This window comes from Canis aureus, chromosome 18 (genome assembly GCF_053574225.1).
Source record: "Canis aureus isolate CA01 chromosome 18, VMU_Caureus_v.1.0, whole genome shotgun sequence".
NCBI classification, from domain to species: domain Eukaryota; kingdom Metazoa; phylum Chordata; class Mammalia; order Carnivora; family Canidae; genus Canis; species Canis aureus.
Genome location: NC_135628.1, coordinates 22,706,889 through 22,729,297, shown reverse-complemented (window position 1 = coordinate 22,729,297; position 22,409 = coordinate 22,706,889). Strand labels below are relative to the sequence as shown.

Here is a 22,409-nt window from a genome sequence, read left to right as displayed (position 1 = left end):
GGACCTGGATCTGCAAGGACCACTCTGTCCCTAGCTCCTTGTGTGGCTGCCTCTTGCTTATCTTTGTTTTTTTTTAAGATTTTTATTTATTTATTCTCTTGCTTATCTTTGGATCTCAGCTTAAACTTCACTTTCTAGTGACAGCATTCCCTGGCCTACAGCTTTAATAAGGTCTCTCTTATTTATTCTCACACCTTTCTTCCTAATAATTTTCTTAATTGTAATTAATTAATTGGTATGTAGCTATTTAATATCTGTTTGTCCTGCTAGAAGGTCAGCTCTGTTAGAGGGAGAGACAGCCTACCTCTGCTCACTTCCACAGCCCCAGAACCTCTCATCATATCTAGCACGGAGTAGGCACTCCCCAAATATTTTTTTGAATGCATAGATGAATGAATGAACAATCAAGTGGTCATTGCATGCATAGATGAATGAATGAACAATCAAGTGGTCATTGCTTAGAGATAATTCTAGATTAAGGAAATGGCACAGTTAAGCTACTGGCATATAAATGATAAATGATAGCCGCTGATTTCATGGATGTATTTCTCATCAGATGCTAATAGTCCCATGCCTAAGTTGGTTTTATGTCTTTATAAAAACTGTTAGGATTTTAGGACTGGATTTCCATAGAGTTCAGCAATTTTTTCAGAAATCTAGGTCACTAGAATTTAGAGGGGCATTTTTTTCTGGTTTGTTGCTTCTCCTGCTATATGCTAAAGCCTCTTATTTTTAAAAAGGGGAGGTGGCATGAGATGAGACTTAATGTTAGATGAAGAATCCAATAGCTAGGGACTTGGTTTATTTCAAAGAATAAAATACCCAGTACCACTCAAGGACTTTGTGGGGATGAGATGAGACAGATAGTAGGTACTGGTTAGGGTACAGGATTGAATTGTTATAGGATACCAAGAAACTGACTTTGTGGTCCGGGAGCCTGTAGTCAGCAGCGATCTACAAGATGGCACTCAGCAACAGAATAAACTTTTCTTTTCCCACCTCCATTTCTGAAAAGTCTATCTTTAGTCTCCCAGAAACTCATCAGTGACAATAAAAACATTTTTTTCCATCTTATTTTCTGTATAAGCACAATTCCTTTCAGGCACTTATAAGTTCTTGGGTATAAATGAACACAGTGTTTAGTTTTATACCACTGTTTAAATCACTCGGACTATAATTCTGTTTTATGACTTAGACATCTCAACTCATATAGCCAGTATCTGAAGCATATGGAAAAAAAATTAAGTTTGATAACTTAAGATAAAGTACTATTCTTATTCTTTCACATTTTAGTGCCAATCTTAAATCCATATATCCGTGGCCTTCATTTTAATATAGTTTATGACTAATTCACTTTGTGTTCATCTTTGATGGCAATTCACATTGTTCTTCCATTTACAGATTTGTAATCTGTTCTTGTTTTCATATGATTTATGGAGATTCTCAGCTTCAGATATATTATGCAGAACTAAAGAATTTTTAAAACTAATAGTCATAGGGACGCCTGGGTGGCTCAGTTAGTTAACTGTCCAACTCCTGACTTCAGCTCAGGTCATGATCTCAGGGTTTTGAGATCCAGGCCTACACTGGGACTCCACACTGGGCATGGAGCCTGCTTAAGATTCTCTCTCCTCCTCTATCTACTCCCTCTACCCACCTCCACTTCCCCACTCTCTCTTTCTCCCTCTCTCTAAAAAGAATTATATATATATATGTTAAAGTCTCTAGTGGCCTTTCTGTTCCTTCTGAAATAGTGATGGCATGAGCCCTTGGGTTTTACAGAGCCAGGGAGCTTACCTATATGCAGATGGAAACATCTCTTAGAAGGAACTCTTCTTAAAATCTAGTATGTTCCTTCTGAGTTGGTATAACTCCCTTTGTCGGTTGTGGAAAGCTCTGTGACTCTTACTCCCTGGGGTTACCAGAAGACTCAAATGCCACAGCCACATCTTCTCTTGTTCCCAGGACAATCATCTCCTTGCTTTTTCTTACGGTTTCTGATCTCTTTTTATCTTTTCATTTTCCCGTGTTTACATAGATGTGTGTCTCTTAGATGTACAAATCTCTTTGGAAAGTATGTGGGGTCTAGTTTATAAACAAATCATGCTACTTTCTTTAAGAGGGTGAGAGACGGTCTTTCTGAGAGACTCTTGTCTTGTAGCGATCTTAATGAGGGGCTCCAGGCACTGTCTGTCCCATGACTCCACCAAGGATGCCCTCTCTCTCCAAGTCATTTCCTGGTTGCATCACTCATTTGCCACTTCCCCAAAAACAGATCATAGTCACTTGCTTAACTTTTTAAATAATGCATATTTCACCTGGAAACCTCAAACCAGAACCAGGCCCTCCCCAAAGATTTCATGCATTTCCCAGGATTTCAATCTCACTCTCATGTCTGGCTTTGAGATCCTGGCTCTGCAAACTCACCTATGCTTACCTAGTCCCTCCTGTCTTTGGAGATGATCCAGCTATGGAATCAGGTCCCTGTCTTTCATTTATCCAAATGCCACCCCCAAGTGGCATATGTGTGTGGAAGATGTGACTAAATGCTCAGGGAAATAGAGCTTACAAGAAAACAAAACAAGCAACTAGAAATGATGCAATGGGTGGCCTTGGCATTTTGCCATCTCTATGGTTTGTCTTCTGCCAAACCATAATCTTGGAGTGTCATAGTGTTTATTCAAATTAATTTTCCCGACGAAGACAGTTCTCCTCTTAAGAGGAATTCCAATGCCAGTTTTGCTGGAATTGCTGTCTCATCCTGTTACACAATATTATATGGACACACTATCTTCCTGCCTCTGTTTTAAGTCTAGGAAGGCAAAGACCTTCTCACAGCTTTCTTAATAATTCAGAAGAAGGGAAGGGCATGAATAATGACCATCTACTGTTGTCAGACATCCTGATAGAGCATTTTTAATGTTATTTTATTTATTTCTGGGCTGCAAAGTTAGGGTAGTTGTCTTCATTTCATCAACTTGGAAGCTGAAGCTCAGAGATTAAATAATCTGCCTAAAAATCCCAGTGTCTAGAATGCAAAATCAACAATTTGTAAAACGACTAGAATTCTGTGATTCTAGTTGGCGCAAGGTTGTTTCCCCCTCCTCCTTGCCCCAGCAACTTGCCCCAACCTTCCTCTTGGAATCTTTGCTAAGAATGCACTGTGGCAAGGGAGAGCTCCTGGGCAATGACCATGTTGCTCATGGTGATTAATCCTATGTGACTAATACGGTGGTCATGGTGGTGGTGCTTCTGGGAAAAGAGAAGTCTCAGAAATGGGAAGATGGATTTTCTCTCTCATTGTGAGCCAGGTCTTGAGTTTAAGTTATTTAACTTTTTATTATGAAAAATGTCAAACCTCAGGGTACCTGGCTGGCTCAGTCAGTAGAGCATGTGACTCTTGATCTCTGAGGAGTGAGTTCAAGCCCCACATTGGCTGTAGAGCCCACTTAAAAAAAAAAAAAAAAAGGAAAATGTTAAATCTATCAAAGATATAATAGTATAATAAACTTCCCATATCCATCATCCAGCTCCAATTATTACCAACAAATGGACAATTCTGTTTCTTCTCTCTCCACCCCCACCCCTTTCTGGCTACCACCATTTTATTTTGAAGCAAACCCTAGGTTTCATTTGATGACCAGGTCTTCACCACTTAATCAAGATTTGCTTTTACGTCATTAAAAATTTTGATTAAAAGTAAAGCGTTGGACTGCCTTAGTTAAAGCTTTCTGGAACAGATATAAACTGCTATTGCACGAAGGAACCCATGAGATGGGCGCTGAAAATGCATAGCTTTTGTGTTAGCTTAGTGGGTTGACTTTACCATCTCTTAGGTCACTATTCCTACCTCCTGCTCCAAAGATGATTTATTTCCCAAACCAATCTGATGCAAATTTTGTCCTTTAATTGCCTAAAAGACCACAAATTTATTTATTTGGGTGACACAGAAATGTATATAATAGAATTAGTGCTAAAAAGTAAAAAATTATATGTCAAAATTTTAACAGCATTTTCTCAGGGTGATATAAATTCAGGAAATTTTTATATATTCAGTTTATTCTTTCCTTGTAGCTTATAATTATTTAAATTTTTTCTATTTCTAGAAGTAATAAATTATTTTTATGATTAGAAAAAGGAGCAGAAATGTCCACCAGGAAGAATATAAATTCCAAAGAAGCTTTTTGGAAAATGACATATTAAGCCCCCTCTACAGGGTGAACAGTTGAGAATAAATGAAAAAGGGACAAAATATTTTAATCAATCAACAGAATTTGGACACCCTGGAAGGTCTCTGCAGTTTCTCTGCTGTACCCATGGGTGGATCAAAATCTGACCCTGCATATTATCTGAACTCAAACAATACACATGGCCCAACCTACGCTCCTAGGGTTACCACAGGGAGCAGAAGCAGTGGAGGAAATGTAGCTGAGGAATCCAACCACTCAAAGTTTGGGTTTTTTAGATGGCTCTTAGGGACAGGAGATAGGATACTTGAAACTATGGCATTCCTGGAAAACCTAGAGATACAGCGGAAGGTCACTGGCTCCTGTTGGTGCCATCCTTGCAGGTGGCTTCTAGAAAGCCAAGTCCATACTTGTCTGTGAGCCTGAAGGCCTCTGCTCCCATGAAGCATAACTCCCCCTCTTACTCCCAAGTAACCAGAGTAGCTCGAGTGCCTTTGATATGAGAGTGGGGTCAAAAAAGATTAAATCCTGATGAATTGTATTTATTATTTGCATTTATTTTGTCTTAAAAAAACAGGTTATGGAACCAAACTCCATTTTCTAATTTTTCTGCAAAGAACTTGTATTATATGATTTTAAAAAGTAAACAAATTCATTTTGCCCTTGAATCCACTTGAGCTTCCCATCTGTTCCCCACAAAGCTGCCTTGTGAAAGGCCGAGCATGAAAAATGGGTAATAGGCTGAGAGAAAGAGCAAGAGAAGAAAGGAGAGAGAGAGAGAGGGAGGACGTGTGTGTGTGCACATGCACATGCGAGCAAGCTTGCATGTGCATACATGTTATTGCATATGTATATGTGTGTGTGTTTATGTAGGAGGCAGCATGGACTAATAACTAGGTTTCAAAAAGTCACTATCCATTAAGATAGGGAATGAGATGGACAAATTTAGAGCCAGAAGACAATCAGGCCTCAGTCTCCCTAGGAGACTAGGTAGTGAGAGGTTGGAATGAGACATGGGCCAACAAGGGGTTCTGAGAGCCCAGCCAAGGAGCATTAGACCTTCGGCAGAGCAACAATGAAAAGGTGGTCAATAAGTCAATAAGGATCTTTAGATCGAATGTATCTGTATTAGTTAGGAGACAGGAGAGCGTGATGTAGACAGCGAAATCCCGTAATGCAGTGGCTTAGTCAAGAGAAAAGCATTTTGTTTTTCATTTGCTTTTGGTTCTCTCTCAAACAAGTATTGAGTAGGTGGTCCAGACTGGTGTAGCAGCTCGGTGGAGTAGGGTGGCCAACTGTCCCATTTGTCCAGAACTGTGGAGGTTCCTGGTTTACAGGAATTTCAGTGCTAAAACGAGGAAAGTTCTGGGAAAATCAAGATAAGTGTGCAGCCCTGGGTATTGGATTCCAGGGTCCGCTGACCTTGTTGGTTTGCCAACATGCAGTTTCCACCTTGAAAGGTAGAACGACTGCTCCAGTCCTCATTATCATGTCTGGGTGCAGCCAGCAGGGATGCAGGGGCCACGGGGCCTTCATTTATAGACACATCCTAGAAATTGGCACGTACCCCCTCTGCTCACAAATTTATAGTCAGGATACAGTCACATGGCCACACCTAGTGAGACTCTGGAAAACATTTTCTGGTAACCATGGGCCCAACCAAAACTTCTATTATTTTGGATGAAGGGGAGAATAAATGTAGTAGGGACGTCTACATCATACTGCCATCATACTGAGCAGATAATACTTCACATTGCCTGCCTGTAGTCCACAAGCCTCTTCTAAGTGGTTTTCTGCACAAGTTCTCATACTGGTACCGTGCGACCCGCTACCGAGGCCCCAGCTGAGTGGAGCAGAGCTTGGCCTATGACCCAAGTCTAGTCACTTATAGTGCCATCAGTAGCTGATGACATGGCCTGACAGGACAGCCTTATGCACCAGGGTGTGGCCTTTTTCTGGAAAAGTTGAACTCTGGAAATATTTAGTTGCAGAAGCTGAAAGATATACAGAGAGAATTTAGGCAGGAGAAACTGAGCAAGCGAAGCCATGAGCGAGAGAAAAGGTGGTCAGGTGAGAAGTCATTGGTAAGTGCAGGATGGCAGGTGGAGCAGCAGAGAAGCATCCAGGAGGGGAATTCACTATTCCTTGAGGAGAGAAACTTACTGACAGAAGTGGGTGGGAAGCTGTATAATCTTCTAGTTTCACAAATATATTGTAGTTTCTAGAGCCTGGGAGTAAGGCTGCTCCTCCATTCCCTGTGACACAAAGGGAATGTCACATCTCTCAAGTTGGAAATGTGACAACATGGTATGTTGTGTTTGTTTGTATCTGTGTGGGTAAGGTGCCATGTGTGTGCACTCAGCTGGAGGAAAAAAAACAGCTAAAAGTGGCCTAATGAGTAAGGACATCTGTCATATCACATATCAAGACATGCAGAAGTAGGGCAGTTTCAAGAGAGCTGATTCAGAGACCCAGTGACATCACCCACAGCCTAAGCTCTGTCTACTGCTTCTTGCTGCCACTCTTGGCCCCATGGTACTGTCCTCAAGCTCGCCTTTTCCTGGTTTCAGGATGATTGTGGAAACAATCCACACAAGTCATAGTCCAAGGCTGGAAGGGGACTTGTTCTTATTTTATCCCTTTGTGAAACTGGAAACATTTCCAAAGCTGCCAGCAAATCCTCCCTACCCCATCTCCCTGCCCAGAGCTACATCTCATGTCCCTTCCTAAATCGATCACTGGCTGGAGGAAGAATTCCCATATAGGCTTATCCTGAACAAGATGCTGGAGCCAAAGATTGCTAGAACTGATTCAGCAGTTCAGCAACATGGCGGGATACAAAACCAATGCCCAGAAATCAGTGGCATTTCTATGCACTAACAATGAGATTGAAGAAAGAGAAATTAAGGAATCGATCCCATTTACGATTGCACTCAAAACCATAAGATACCTAAGAATAAACCTAACCAAAGAGGTAAAGGATCTACACTCTAAATAAAACTACAGAACACTTCTGAAAGAACTTGAGGAAGATGTAAAGAGATGGAAAAACATTCCATGCTCATGGATTGGAAAAATAAATATTGTGAAAATGTCAATGCTAACCAGGGCAATTTACACATTCGACGCAATCCCTATCAAAGTACCATGGACTTTCTTCACAGAGTTGGAACAAATCATTTTAAGATTTGTGTGAAATCAGAAAAGACTCTGAACAGCCAGAAGAATGTTGAAAAAGAAAACCAAAGCCGGGAGCATCACAATGCCTGACTTCAAGCTCTATTACAAAGCTGTGGTCATCAAGACAGTGTGGTACTGGCACAAAAACAGACCCATAGATCAATGGAACAGAACAGAGAATCCAGAAATGGACCCTCAACTCTATGGTCAACTAATATTCAACAAAGCAGGAAAGACTATCCACTGGAAAAAGGACAGTCTCTTCAATAAATGGTTCTGGGAAAATTGGACAGCCACATGCAGAAGAATGAAACTGGACCATTCTCTTACACCATACACAAAGATGAACTCAAAATGGACAAAACATCTAAATGTGAGACAAGAATCCATCAAAATCCTAGAGAAGAACACAGGCAACACCCTTTTTGAACTTGGCCACAGCAACTTCTTGCAAGATACATCCATGAAGGCAAGGAAAACAAAAGCAAAAATGGACTATTGGGACTTAATCAAGATAAAAAGCTTCTGTTTTCAAGATAAACAGCAAAGGAAACAGTCAACAAAACCAAAAGACAACCTACAGAATGGGAGAAGATATTTGTAAATGACATGTTAGATAAGGGGCTAGTATCCAAGATCTATAAAGAACTTATCAAACTCAGCACTCAAGAAACAATCTAGTCATGGAATGGGCAGAAGACATGAATAGACATTTCTCCAAAGAAACCATACACATGGCCAACAAGCACATGAGAAAATGCTCTGCATCACTTGCCCTCAGGGAAATACATATCAAAACCACAATGAGATCCCACCTCACACCAGTGAGAATGGGGAAAATTAACAAGAGAGGAAACAACACATGTTGGAGAGGATGTGGAGAAAGGGGAAGCCTCCTGCACTGTTGGTGGGAAAGTGAACTGGTGCAGCCACTCTGGAAAACTGTGTGGAGGTTCCTCAAAGAGTGAAAAATAGACCTGCCCTACGACCCAGCAATTGCACTGCTGGGGATTTACCCCAAAGATACAGATACAGTGAAACATCGGGACACCTTCATAGCAGCAATGACCATAGTAGCCAAACTGTGGAAGGAGCCATGATGTCCTTCGACAGATGAACGGATAAAGATGTGGTCTATGTATACAATGGAATATTACTCCGCCATCAGAAAGGACGAATGCTCACCATTTGCTTCGACATGGATAGAACTGGAGGGTATCGGGGATCTCTGGGTGGCGCAGTGGTTTGGCGCCTGCCTTTGGCCCAGGGCGTGATCCTGGAGACCCGGGATCGAATCTCACATCGGGCTCCCGGTGCATGGAGCCTGCTTCTCCCTCTGCCTGTGTCTCTGCCTCTCTCTCTCTCTCTGTGACTATCATAAATAAAAAAAAAAAAAAAAAAAGAACTGGAGGGTATCATGCTGAGTGAAGTAAGTCAAATGGAGAAAGACAATCATCATATTGCTTCATATGTGAAATATAATAAATAGTGAAAGGGATTATAAGGGAAAGGAGGGGAACTGAGTGGGGAAAAATTAGAGAGGAAGACATACCATGAGAGACTCCTAACTCTGGGAAACAAACAAAAGGTTGCAGAAGGGGAAGTGGGTGGGTCGGGGTGGGGGGTACCTGGGTGATGGGCACTAAGGAGGACACATGATGAGATGAGCACTGGGTTTTATACTATATGTTGGAAAATTGAATTTAAACAAAATATTTTTTTAAAAAGATGCTGGGGCCAGGGATGGGCTTGGCCTCCTTTCAAACACAGACTATCCATATCCAAAAAGACCAATGTTCTGTTAGTAAGTAAGAAAGAGGATGAACAGGTGACTTTGGGAAACAATCTATAATGTCTGATGCAGGAGGTCTGAAGTTCAGCTGATTCTTCTGGTCACTCTCCTGGGGGTTGGTTATGTCCTGTGGAATCACACTGAAGGCCTTAGTGTTAGGGTTAGAAACATAATGTGGCCACCCGACATTTTCTGAAGTATTGATACATTAAAGGTCAGTTTATAAGTTGGGATATCAGTTTAATGATTTGCAATGCAGTGTGCACAAAATGTCACTCCAATGGCTGAAAAACTCACGTTTACTATCCAGTAGAGAATAGCTAAATAGCCCAATTAATATCCAGAAAGTTTCTTGGTTGGGCATAACATCAAAGCAAAGGATGCCAGATGGTTTTGTGCCCTTCTATGTCTGTGCCACACACTTCCTTGCTTCTTTGCTGTTGTATACGATATTTTCCTTGCCTAGACACCCTTGCTGCCCTTCACTGCATAAAAATGCCCATTCAAGCCAACTCAAGTGTCACATCTGTGAAATCCTCCCTGACCCTCATCCCAATAGATCCAAATCTCCTTTTGTGAATTTTCCATAGGTGGCCAATATTCCTTCTAAGCTATATTTCCTCTCTCGTAATATAATTCTTAGTCATCTTTGTCCCATGGATGGTAGAGTGGCTCTTCTGGAACCTACAAGTATCTGGAAGAGCAGTTCTCAGACTTTGGTGTGCGTAAGAACCACCAAATCAACATAAGACTTTCTTTTCAAAAATCATAATCTTGGCTAGAATATAACCCTAAACACTACAGAATAAAGGAAAACCAACTTCCTTCAACATCTAAGCTTATTACTAGCCCATTAAATTAGAAGAAAACCTACGGCTGGCTTACAAGCAGTACCTCCTGTACTATTGATTGGTGGCTGTTCCAAGAACATACTAAGGACTGTAGCGCTGAATAAATTCATATTTTTCTGAACAGCTTTATGGAGATATAATTTGCATACAATAAAATTTACTGAGTTAAAAAAATCATATTCTCAGGCCCTATGAGGGGCTGACTCAGTAGGCTGTAGACGGGGGCAGGAATCTACATATTAACTTGTGCCTCAGTGACCTGGAAGCCGGGGCTCTAGGCCATATTTTGGGAAACACTGGCCTGGCCCATGATCCTCCTTGCATCCATTTTCTGCCGAAGTCAAGGTGAGTATGGTTCAGTGGGAAGAGCCTGGACAGGGGGTTCGAGCAGGAGCATCTAACACAGAACAGTCTTCTAAAAGGTGCAGGTGCCTGAGTCGAGGCCGGTAGGGGAGAAGGTATGAGTTTGGTAGGTGTGGCATGAAGTGTGCAAAGGCGTGGGGATCCAAGCTTGCGTGTAGCTCAGCGTAATAGGATAGAAGAGTGATGAGAAGGCTCAGGCAAGTCAGAGGCCAGTAAATTCATGACTCGTGTGCGCAGCCTTATAAAACAGTAAACACAACCATTTGTTGTGTCCTCATCCTCTGTTAGACACTAGAGTAAGTGATAACATCCAGTCTGCACAGCGTTAGTGCTCTACTTCTCACACTATTTGGTCTCAAGACCAAATAAGCTCTTAAAAAAAAACAAACCCAAACACAAAGATTTTATTTATTTATTCATGAGAGACACACACAGAGAGGCAGAGACACAGGCAGAGGAAGAAGCAGGCTCCATGCAGAGAGCCTGATGTGGGACTCGATCCCAGGACTCCAGGATGATGTCCTGAGCCAAAGGCAGATGCTCAACCACTGACTGAGCCACCCAGGTGCCCCAAGACCAAATATGCTCTTAAAAACTACATGCTCTCAAGAAAATCTTTATTTTCTTAAAACTTACAGAGATCCTCAGAGAGCTTACATTTATGCAGGGAATATCTTTTGATGTTCACTGTATTAGAAATTCAAACTGAGGAATTGGGAAACAAGAATTTATTTAAAATATCACCAGGGCAGCCCTGGTGGCTCAGCAGTTTAGTGCCTCCTTCTGCCCAGGGTGTGATCCTGGGGTCCTGGGATGGAGTCCCACGTCAGGCTCCCTGCATGGAGCCTGCTTCTCCCTCTGCCTGTGTCTCTGCCTCTCTGTGTGTGTCTCTCATGAATGAATAAATAAAATCTTTAAAAAAAAATCAACAACAACTCCATCGTATGTTAATCGAAAAGCATACTTTTGGTGAAATAGAACTACAGTTTTCCAAAAAAAAAAAAAAAAAAAAAAAAAAAAAAAAAAAAAAAACAGAGAGAAGAAGAGCATTGCTTTACGTTTTTGCAAACATCACTGAATGTCTGGCTTAAAGGCAGACAGCTGGACATAGCGTAACTGCTTCTGCATCGACCTGCTGCTGCATTCTCATGGCTTGTAGCTTCTGGAAAAGTCCACAGTACACTCGTGAGACCATGAGAGCGAGAAAGGCAAATGGTGTATTGATATTATTGTGAAAACATGGGACCTCACACATCCCTCGGATGGGTCTTGAGGGCCCGCAGCGGTGCCCAGACCACTTTCTGAGAACTGCAGGCTTTGGGGCTAAGAGCACCTGCAGCCTGACTTCGTCAAGCCTGAGGCTGGACTGTGAGCTAGCTACCTCACCTGGGTCTCGAACTCCTCTTAGGGAAAGTGCGGATGCTGAAGGAGCCTGGAACTAGTGGCTAACCCAGAGTGAGCAGCGATCCTCACAGCAGCCCTGGGGATTAGAACCGAGAAAGGGCACACAGAGCACAGCAGAGCCGGGTTTCAAACCCTGGTCTCTCTGATCCCAGGCTGGGCTTGTGACCTCTGTGTTACACACGCACCATGCTGCGGTGCCCTGCGCACAGCAAGATTACAAAGAGATTAAGAATATGATGAGAGTCTAGAAAGATCTCTATGTTTGCCGCCTAGAGGATGAGTGGGAAGGGGTTGTGACCGCGCCGGGGGCCCTGTGCGCCAGGCAGGAACCGACAAGGGCCCCCCTGCGGCATGGACAGTGGGGCTAGGAAAAGGAACAGCACGGGAGGGCTGGGAAGGCTGGGCAGGCCTCGGTCCCCATGAGCGTGGGGATGAGGGCGATGGTGGAGTCCAAACCACCCTGGTTTCCCACAGGAGAAATCCCAACAACATGGTGTGACAGCATATTCAGAGTGCTGTCAGCCAGGGCAGGCTTGGTCTCCAGGCTGGGTCGCAGGAGCACGGGGCACCCATGTGGCTGACCATAGTGACCTAGTCTCTGACCTGTGCAGATGTCAAACTGATATGGGGTTATCCAAAGTCTCCGCTGTAAGACACATTTTTAGCATAAACGATGGCATGGGCCAAGGTCCCAGGTCTACAAAGCCACTCTTGTCAGGAGGGATATTCCGAAGGCTCGGAGGGTATCTCCCAGGAGATGGTCAAGCGCCAGCCTTCTCCTTGCTTACATGTGCAGGGTTTGAATAAGCCAAGCCAGCTGCACTACCCTTTACTGCACACACACATCCAGCTGCCTTCTTAAGAGGCCCTCTGGGAAAGAATCACCACCTCATTTTTTCACCAGCGCACCCGAGTCTGCTCTGTCCATAGTGCTCCTTATCTCAGCCCATGGCAACTCCGTCCTTCTAGGAGATTGGGCCACAGAACTTGGACTTGTCCTTGACCCCTCTCCTCACACCCCAAATCTGATTCATCAGCCAATCTTACTGATTCCACTCTCAAAATATGTCCAGTTTCTTATGGCTTCTCTCTACCTCCACTGCTTCTGCCCTGGTCCAAACCACCACCACCGCCACCTCTCTCTCTGGACTGGGCTCCCCGGTTTTGCCCGTGCCTCCTAGGCTCCCCCAGGCAGCCAGATCATAAGTCAAATCATGTCATTCCTCTGCTCAAAACCCTTTATGACTTTTCATTTCACTCGGAGTAAAAACCAAAGCCCTCTGATCCCAAATACCTCCTGGCCCTCATTTTGACTTACTATCCTCCCCCACACTGCTCACCCACTCCCAGGCTCCACTCACACTGGCCTCCTGGTCATTCCTCCAACTGCACCAGACACAACTTTGCATCAGGCTTGTATTTGCTGTTCCCAGGACTTCAAATGTTCTCCCGCTTTTCCTCTGCACCACTCTCAAGTCCTGGACCAGTGAAACCCTCCCTCACCATTCTGTGTAACATGAAATAACAGCCTCCTCCAGTTTTGCCTTCCCACCATCCTTGCATATCTGTCTCCACACATTTGTCTGTTTCTGTGCTCTTGTCTCCGCCCCCACCCTCTGCCCACTAGACTCTAAGCTGCAATGTGTAGATAAGGGTAGGGACTGTGTCTGGCACATGCTTGGTGCTCATGAATACTTGTTGAATGGCCAAAGAACATTCCCACCTATTCTTGACATCACAAAGTGGTAACATAGAGAGAAACTTAAGGATAACTTGTCCCAGTTTAGCTCCAATTTGCTGTTGGGCCTAAATGGGAGATTTGTAGAGGGTAAATGACTTACCCAAGGTCTCACCGCTAACTAGAATTCGGTTTCCCAAGTCCCATCCCATGGTTCTTTCCCATCCTTGAACTGCTTATGTCAGCTTCAAAGACCTGATGAGACCTTTGGAGTTCTTAACATTTGGAAGGGACAAGGGAGTCGCGGTCACATTGCACCTCATTCTGTATCAGAAGAAGTTGGATTCGGACAGGTCAGCAGAATGTCCCCATAGAGCTATCAACTAGTTGTGAGAGTTGGGTCAAGTGGCTTAACTTCTGGTCCTCAGTGAATTCATCTGTTAAATGGGGATTACCTAAGTGGTGCTGTTGTGAGACTTCCACAGCAGGGTGACCCACGCTGTGACCCACGCTGTAACTTACAAGTCAGGAAGATCTAGTGCTTCCATCTTGTCGGTAACTGACCTGGTCTTCCTCATGAGCCCTTCACCTATTGATTAGCAAGAAAAAATTAACTCAAAATCCAATTTTGTTTAAAACTTATCTAAATGCAGGACACCTGGGTGGCTCAGGTTGAGCACCTGCCTTTGCCTCAGGTCATGATCCCAGGACCCCAGGATCGAGTCCAGCATCGGGCTCCCTGCACAGAGCCTACTTCTCCCTCTGCTTATGTCTCTGCCTCCTGCCTCTCTCTGTCTCATGAGTAAATAAATAAAATTTAAAAAAAAACAACCAACCCTAGTCTAGATGGGAACAGATTTTCAGTATGAGACAATGAAAAAGTTCGGGAGATGGGTATTGGTGATGGTCCCACAATAATGTGAATTTACTCAATGCCACAGAACTATACACTTAAAAATGGCTAAAATGGTAATTTTTTATGTATATTTTACCACAATGAAAGATTAAAATAAAAAACATTAGTCTATTCAGATAATTCAGATGCTGTTCTGGTAATGTTGAGTCACTTCTGGAAAGATCATCAACCCTTCAGATTTCTCAGGCTTGGCCTCACTTTCCCTAGGACTGTGTTCGGATGTATGGGGTGGGGGAAAGCCTGGAGGTGGTGGCTTATGTGATCCAGCAGCGAAGGAGGAAGAGTGAGGTCCTGGTGTGACTTCCTTGGTATTCTTCAGTCCACAGAGGCACCTGGCAGCTGCCTGCCAACACCCCCCACCCTTTGTCTCATGGCTCCAGGCTGAGGAAATCCCAGGTCTTGTGACACATCAAAAACTTCACTGTGATGTTAGTTGGGAAGCAGCGTTGTGACTCAACTGGCATGGAGAGGGACTGGGAGTCAGATGTGGTACCTCCTTCCCACCCCGGCCTTCTGGGTTGCCAGGTCCTCTTGTTCTCTTCACTGCCAGAGGTCTGTCCCTCCTCTCAGCGCACGTCTGAGGAGACCCCGTCACCTCTCCCCTTGTCACTTGGGCGTCCTCTGTCTTGACCTACTGACTTCCCACCAGACTGGAAGCTCCTCAAGGTGGAGGACTGTGTATTCCCAGGGCCTGGGGCCATTCCTGGCTGGGCACATGTGTTTCAAATAATCTATCACAGCAGCTGCGGACTGCTCCCTGGGGGCAAGCCCCTTTTAGAGTACCCATGAGGTGTCACAGGAGAAAGAGGTGACAAGGCCCTTATCTTTACATTTCCAACGTGGTACAAAAGCAATACACAGCATTTTGTGAAAAGAAAGACCAACACGCTACTTTTAAAGACCTAGAACGATCATACAATCAGAAGGTGGTGTCGCAGCTCAGTGGTGAGCAAGTGCTGGTGAACAGAATATGTGCAGCTGTCTGGGAAGTGTGTGTGTGTGTGTGTGTGTGTATAATTACTACTAGCACATTATCCAAATTTGAGAATCCCTGCTGATGTTGCTATGTCCTTCCTAGTCTGGTATAAGTTATGGTAGTTAATAAAGAAGAGAGGCTGCTTTTAGCTCATCAAAAATTTGACAACCATAATGTTACAGAGAACCAGTTTTGTTTTGTTGTGGTTTTTTTTTGTTTTTTTGTTTGTTTGTTTTTTTAGAAAGCACAGTTAATCATAATTCATCCTTGGTAAAATAACTGGGAGCCAAAATAATTTAACAAATTCTATTCTCTCAAAAAATAAAAAAAAATTAAAAGTTCTTAAGTCTATTACTTACTGCAGATTCCTCTGAGAGCCCAGACAGGAATTCCTCCCATCCATATAAGATCCAGGTGTCTGCTCTGTTTGCCGTGGCCCTCCCCACTGCCGCAGGGCTAAGGTCTAAGAACAGTGCTGCAGGTTCTGGCCTGACTTGGATTCCACCACCAAGTAGGATAGAGGCCAGAGGAGACAGAGATTGGGCTAAGCTTCCTTACTCTGGGCTGGGTTTTCTAGCAGAGACCCTCCACTACAGCTCCTGATGGCACTTCCCTTCTTTGAAGCTCCAGCTGCTTCAGAGTGGTGGTAACAACTTCCTGCTGTTGCTACTATGCCTTCAATTTGCTAGAAGCCCCACAAGTAACCCCTTTACTCACTCTCTAGAATGACCAGAGTTAGATTTGGTTTCCTGCAGGGTCTCCAACGAATAAGTGCATGATAAGAGGTGACAAAGGTGTGGAGGAGGACAGTGCTGTCCTGTGAGGGTGTAGAGAAAGACAGTGAGGTCCTGATTTGCAGATAACTGACGGCCATGAATCATGTCAGTGATAGTATTCTGTTGGCATGACTAAGGAAATAGTATGACCAAGTTTGTAAACCAAGGCCTGGAACCCATACCTTCAAACTTTATTGCCTCCTCAAAGTTGACACCATAGGATGTTTTAAGACCTATTTCAGCATTGGCCAACATGTTGAAATATTGAGGTTGCTTGTTAAGATTTCCTTTAGTAAAAAAAAAAAAAAAAAAAAAAGATTTCCTTTAGTGTTCATCACCCATTATTTTGGATAATGTTGGAAAATGGTCCTTCTCTGATGGCAGATTTGATTCAGATCAACAGGCAATATCAACAACACAAATTTGAAAATTAGCAAGAATTTCATTATGTTTCCATGCAGATTTCAGTGATTATCCTCACAATGTCTTTTATAGCTTATTTTTCTTTTCTTTTAAGCCAGGATCCAATCAAGTTTCATAAATTGTTTTTGGTGTCTAAGTGTTTTTAGGGATACAGAGATGTGAGTTGATGCACATAATTCTACGATCCAGTGTCTTATGTAACACGATAAATATGTCAATGAATCAGACGGGTCTTTGGTGAAAGCTAAGGATGTTCCTGGCATTGCAGAGGACACAACTTGCATAGGGGAGGAGGCGATGAGTCAGTCATTCATAAGGGCCATTACATGGGTATGAGCAGTTAGCATTTCCTTTCTCATGTTAGGGCAGACAGAACATCAATTTCCATTGTATGCTGGGGTAAACATAGGGCACTCCTTGGGAGGCATCTGGGACTCCAGCTGCCTCAGGTCCCTCCTCCAAAGGGCTGGGGGATCTACATTTGTAGTATGGCAACTTTAAACTCTTAGTTTATATCCCAGGGTGTTCTTATTTCAAATCTCTATCGCTTTAGATAACCAGGCGTGTTTCTTCAAAAGAGCCCAGCTTAGACTCTTGCTTTGTCCGCTTCAGCAGCCACTAAAACTCATTAACCAGCAAAAACAAAGACAAGGGTGACCCTTTTTCCAAGTTGTTTATTCACTGTCAACTAGCTACATGAGGAGGATAAACAAATTAGTAGGAGCTTTTGGGGGAGAATGGGGTATGGGTGGAGGGGTGGGATTTAAACAGAAAATAATCTTATACACAGCCAGAGAGAAGATTTACAGATATCCTGTTTAAAAAAAAAAAAAAAAGTATCCTCTGAAGGTAATGGAGGAAGATAAAATCATGAATAAAATAAATTAGCAACTTCTTATCATTGTGTAACTCAAAACAAAAGTCTCAGAAAATGGTTTCCATTTTCTGTCATGATTTACAGATACTTCTGTGATACATATTTCCAACACAGAAAAATAACGACTAACACCAAGTAACAGATTCTTACAATGCAGAAGGAAGCTGAGTGCATGAAAATAGCTATCATCTGGTAGCAAAAATAGATTTATGCCAATGTTAATATCAAAATTAAAGACATTCAAATAAATATTGCCAATGCACTGAAACTATTATTCCCAAACATCATAAGAACAACTTTATTGCTCCTACCCATAACTAAGAGGTCTGAGGATATTCCATGATAGCTTGAGGGCATAATATAACTCGTTGAATATGTAGGAGGCCTGCTACAAGGTTCAAGAGCCAAATAAAAACTTGGTTATTTTTCTTCTCAGATTGACACGGTTAATAGCAGAATAAGACCATTCATCATAAATCTGGAAAATACAAGAGGAGGGAGAGTCCTCTCGAAGCCCAAGCAAGTGATTTACTGGAAATAAATTAAAAGTAGAATATGAGAAAAGCAGCAGCTCAAATGAAGTAAACATTAAGAACTTTTTTTAACTTGTATGTTTTTTCTCTTCCAGAGACTCCCACAGGAAGCACACAAAGATCCTGGGCTATCCGGGCACTCTAGGGACTTGATAGAGACCTGGACTCTTGTCCTAAAGTGAACTCTGTCTGCTTAGTTTGTATCAGAACCAGGGCCACCTGGATGGCGCAGCGGTTGAGCATCTGTCTTTGGCCCAGGGCAAGATCCTGGAGACCAGGGATCGAGTCTCACGTCGGGCTCCCTGCATAGGGCCTGCTTCTCCCTCTGCCTGTGTTTCTGCCTCTCTCTCTCTCTCTCACGAATAAATAAAATCAAAAAAAAAAAAAAAAAAGAAAGAAAGAAAGAAAGAAAGAAAGAAAAAGAAACAGCCTGCCTTCTGGGAGGTGAACCGCATGGAGAGCTGCACTGTGATTTTGATTATGACATTTGACTCAGGGTGATCCCAGCCTCTGCTCTGGGCCCTGCAGAGGGAAGTGACTTGCTGCCTGGCTCCATGGGACACTGCTGGCTTCTCCTGCAACTTGGGGTGATCGATAGTGGCCACGGCCACATCTGAAGTACAACATGGTTGACTGCACAGAGTCCCATTTCCAAGTATATCTATCTATCTATCTATCTATCTATCTATCTATCTATCTATCTATAATTCACCATAAATTCGGGATAGAATAATCAGGAATAAAATGGAGGTTAAAACATGTATCTCAGATAGTGCGGTGAATGCAATTATTTCACTGGGATTTTCAAAATCCAGAAAGTTAAATTCTATCTCCCTTCATCCCAAATAATGCTACCATGTTTCTGTTTTCTTTGTCCCAAAAATATAAAATGCCCTTGAACTACAAATTAGATGGGAGGGTGCTTTTGAGAATAGGGACTGAAAGGAAAAAGAAGCATTTCCCCTCCAGGTAGTTTTGAGACTCTAACAGGATGCATCCCTAAGCTGTTTACATTTCAGAAAAGCCCTTCATAGGGCTGGTACTCACTAGTAGCTTTTTAAGTCTGCATACAGTCCCATATCATATTCTAATTTATCCCCACTTCCATCTCAAATAAGATGACTACGAAGGTGGTATTTGGTCCATTTGTCCTTGTGATTCCAAAATAAAACATAAGGTCAAGTGAGATAACCGCAGTGGGACAATTTTTTAAATTTTCCAAATACTGTATAACAAAGCTACATCCATTCAGGCTGCACGTCTTGCTTGTGTTGTGGGTTTTTTTGGTTTGTTTCTTTGTTTTTTGTCTTTTTTTTTTTTTAGCCAGCCTCTGGAGGAGGCCCATTTAATAGTCAATATCGCTAAGAGTCTACATTTTCCTTCACAATGTGAAAACTAGATTTGTTTTCCCCTTGAGCATCCTTAAATCTACAGCCTGCTTTTCCTGTCTGTGGAGAATTTGGATACATGCTTGAAAAGAAAAGAACAAAAAAAAAAAAAAAAAAAAAGAAGAAGAAAGAAAAAGAAAAGAACAAAGCACATACCAAAGAATTGGACTGTGTCATTTAAACTGCTTAGAAATGGAAATGATATTCACATTGTACTCATCTTGACTTCTTGATATGGAAGGAATGGATGTAATATTTAATGAGCCATTTATTGTCTTAAAAATGCTACTCACTTGCAGATTCCAAAAGGCTGCTAACTCCATTTTGAAAATGAAATGCTGTCCGACTACTTGGTTATTTGGAGTGAAACACTAAAAAAAATCATGTGTTCTCTTTTCCCTTTACTTATTCTACTTTTCATTCATAGAATTCTATACGCTCTGGAATTATTTAAGTATCTGTAAGTGTTTTCTGGAGAAATCTTTTTACTACACCATTATACTTGATATTCCACAGGATTGTTATGGACATGAGATCAAAAGGCTTAAAAATCAGGCTTTGGTTTTAATGTAACCTGGGCAGAGGATGGCATTGCTTTGATAACACACTTCGACTGCTGCATAAATTGTGTTTTTGTACTTTAAAGTAACATATTTAAAAAGACAAAGTTTCCCCTTTCAGTAGTTATAATCTGTATTACTCAAGACTGCTGCAAAGCTCACAAAAGAGTGAAATGAGTAAGAAGAAAGTATAGGGAAGAGATAAAACAAAGCGTTATCAGAACACAACACAAAGGAAGGACATGAATTCTCTACATTTGTCTATAAGGCAGATGGTCAAACTTTTTATTCAAGATCTAAATTACGGTGTTATTAAGAGGTAGAAAATACCAAAACAGTATTTAAGAAAATCTTGTTATTTAAAATAATCAGTTATTTTGCTAAACCTTTAGAAAGTCAAACTGCAGTGTGGAATGTACTGTATGTTTTATGCTAAACTGGAACATTCCACATTCAACAGAGCTAGAGTAAAGGGTGGGGAACCTAGTGCTGGGGGTGGGGGTGGGGGAGTGGGAAGCAAAAAAGTTAACTTGTCAAGAATTCAGTTCTCACGAAGGAGAATCTCCTACTGGATCTCTGGGATGCCACTCTAGCATTTAATTAATGGGAATTTGTCAGATTAATGACAATTTCTCTGAGTAACAGGGTACAATTTTGCACATAAGGCAATAAAACTCTAGGGAGGGATGAGCTCAAATGCTTCCTCCTCTTCAGGAAGGTGCCACATCTATCTGATATAAAAACATACATTCCACTAATCTTATGCCATCCTCCCAACCACCAAAATGCAAATGCAAACATTCTTCAGACTCCAGCACCAGCAGAATTGTTCTGTATGAGCAATTCAAGAGCTGTCGGAGGCAAAAAGATATCTGAGCTACCAAATTAAACTTGGGTAGCTTACGCACGAGTGAGTAACCCTGCGTATTCTTATTTCTTAATGCACCTGGGAGAGATAAATTTTTTTCTCCAACACAATTTTATAAGGCATAAATTTAATTTGAATTTTCCTAACCTTTGGAAAATTAGTGTTAAAGCTGCTTTTTTTTTAACCCACACATTAACATTCAATCTTTCATTTTTATTAAATAGTTTATATATAAAATGAAATATCAAGGTGTTCTACATTCATATAAACAATCATGATAGCATTTGAAATTGTAAAGAAACCTACTGAAGAAAATACATAAATACTTACAATGCTAAGCTAAGCACAGGTGATCATTCTAGATAATTTCTCCTAAATACATAGACACAGGTTTGTGGCTTTGGAAAGCAAACACAGGAGAAGTCTAAGGGTGCATCATTCTTCTTTCCTTCTTCACCACAAGACAGGATGGTCCAGTTTGGAAAAACCAAGATCTTTTCTAAGTTCTAAATAGGTGCCATTGCTCACCCAGGAGTCATCACTGGATTTCCTGTGAAAGAGAAAATAATTTCTTGAAGGCTATTGAGAATATTGTCATATTGTCTCTCTCTTTATCTCCTTTCTTTTTCCCCAACCCTGGGCCTGGCTGTCTTTCTCATAGGCTTACGATAGCCCTGACAGTCTCCTAAGGGAATTGTGAGGGAACAGGAAGCCTGGAAACCAGGCTTTGTTACTCCTAGCTTTGCCTTCTCAAACTCAGAGGCTGTGAAAAAGGGTGCTTCTGAGAGAAGCATGGATAAGGGAAGAGTCTGTCATATACAAAACATGGCTGGAAAGATGGCCACCACCTTGGGTGTGACTATGTAAAAGCTGCAAATCAACCAGGTGGTTGATACCAAGTTACAAGTTCACGTTTAAAGCAAAAGGAATTGGAAGACATAGGAGTCAGGAGACAATAGCCTTGGTTTACTTTCTTTGAGTAGATAATATGATAAATAGTTAAAAATTCAAAAGCTACAAAAGAGTGGATAGCTAAAAGTTTTCTTTCTATTCTTATCTCCCAGACTCCCAGTCCTTTTTCTTCAGAGGCAATGATCTTACAAGCTTCACTCGTTCAGAGAAATTTCATGCACGTGTGAACATGCGTACATATACATACACGGTCTCTCCTATTTTTTACACAATGACAGCACCGTATGGTGTCCTACCCTTTGAATTTTTGGCATAACAATATCTACTGGAGATCATTTTCCATTGTCACAATAGAGTCAACAAACTATAGCCCAAGGGCCACATCCAGCCGTCTGCCTATATTTGTAATATTGTTTTTTTTTAATTGAAGTATAATTAACATACAGTGTTATATTAGTTTTAGGCGTACAACATATTGATTCAACAATTCTATGCATGTCATTCTATCAGTGGTTACCATACATTATTACAATATTAATGACTATATTACCTATGCTGTGTTTTTCATCTCTGTGGCTTATTTATAGCTAGATCTCCTTTAATCTTACTACCTTTTTATTGGAATATGACCACGCCCCTTCATTTAGCTATTGTGTTTGGCTGCTTTTATGCTGCCCAGTGGGCCTGGGTAATTACTACTAAGACCTCACGGCCCACAAAGCTAA

At 42.0% G+C, this 22,409-nt stretch overlaps 1 protein-coding gene across 2 annotated transcripts in view; it reads right to left on the bottom strand.

Moving 5' to 3' along the window:
- Positions 1–17,200: 17,200 nt before the first annotated feature.
- The window catches only part of OSBPL3 (oxysterol binding protein like 3), a 136,641-nt gene continuing 131,432 nt past the window's right edge, over positions 17,201–22,409 (bottom strand). For both annotated transcript variants that reach the window (XM_077856491.1, XM_077856492.1), the window contains one exon: positions 17,201–21,322. In XM_077856491.1, coding sequence (XP_077712617.1) covers positions 21,226–21,322 — 97 coding nt within the window. In that variant the 3' untranslated portion in view covers positions 17,201–21,225. The remainder of the gene's footprint in view (positions 21,323–22,409) is intronic.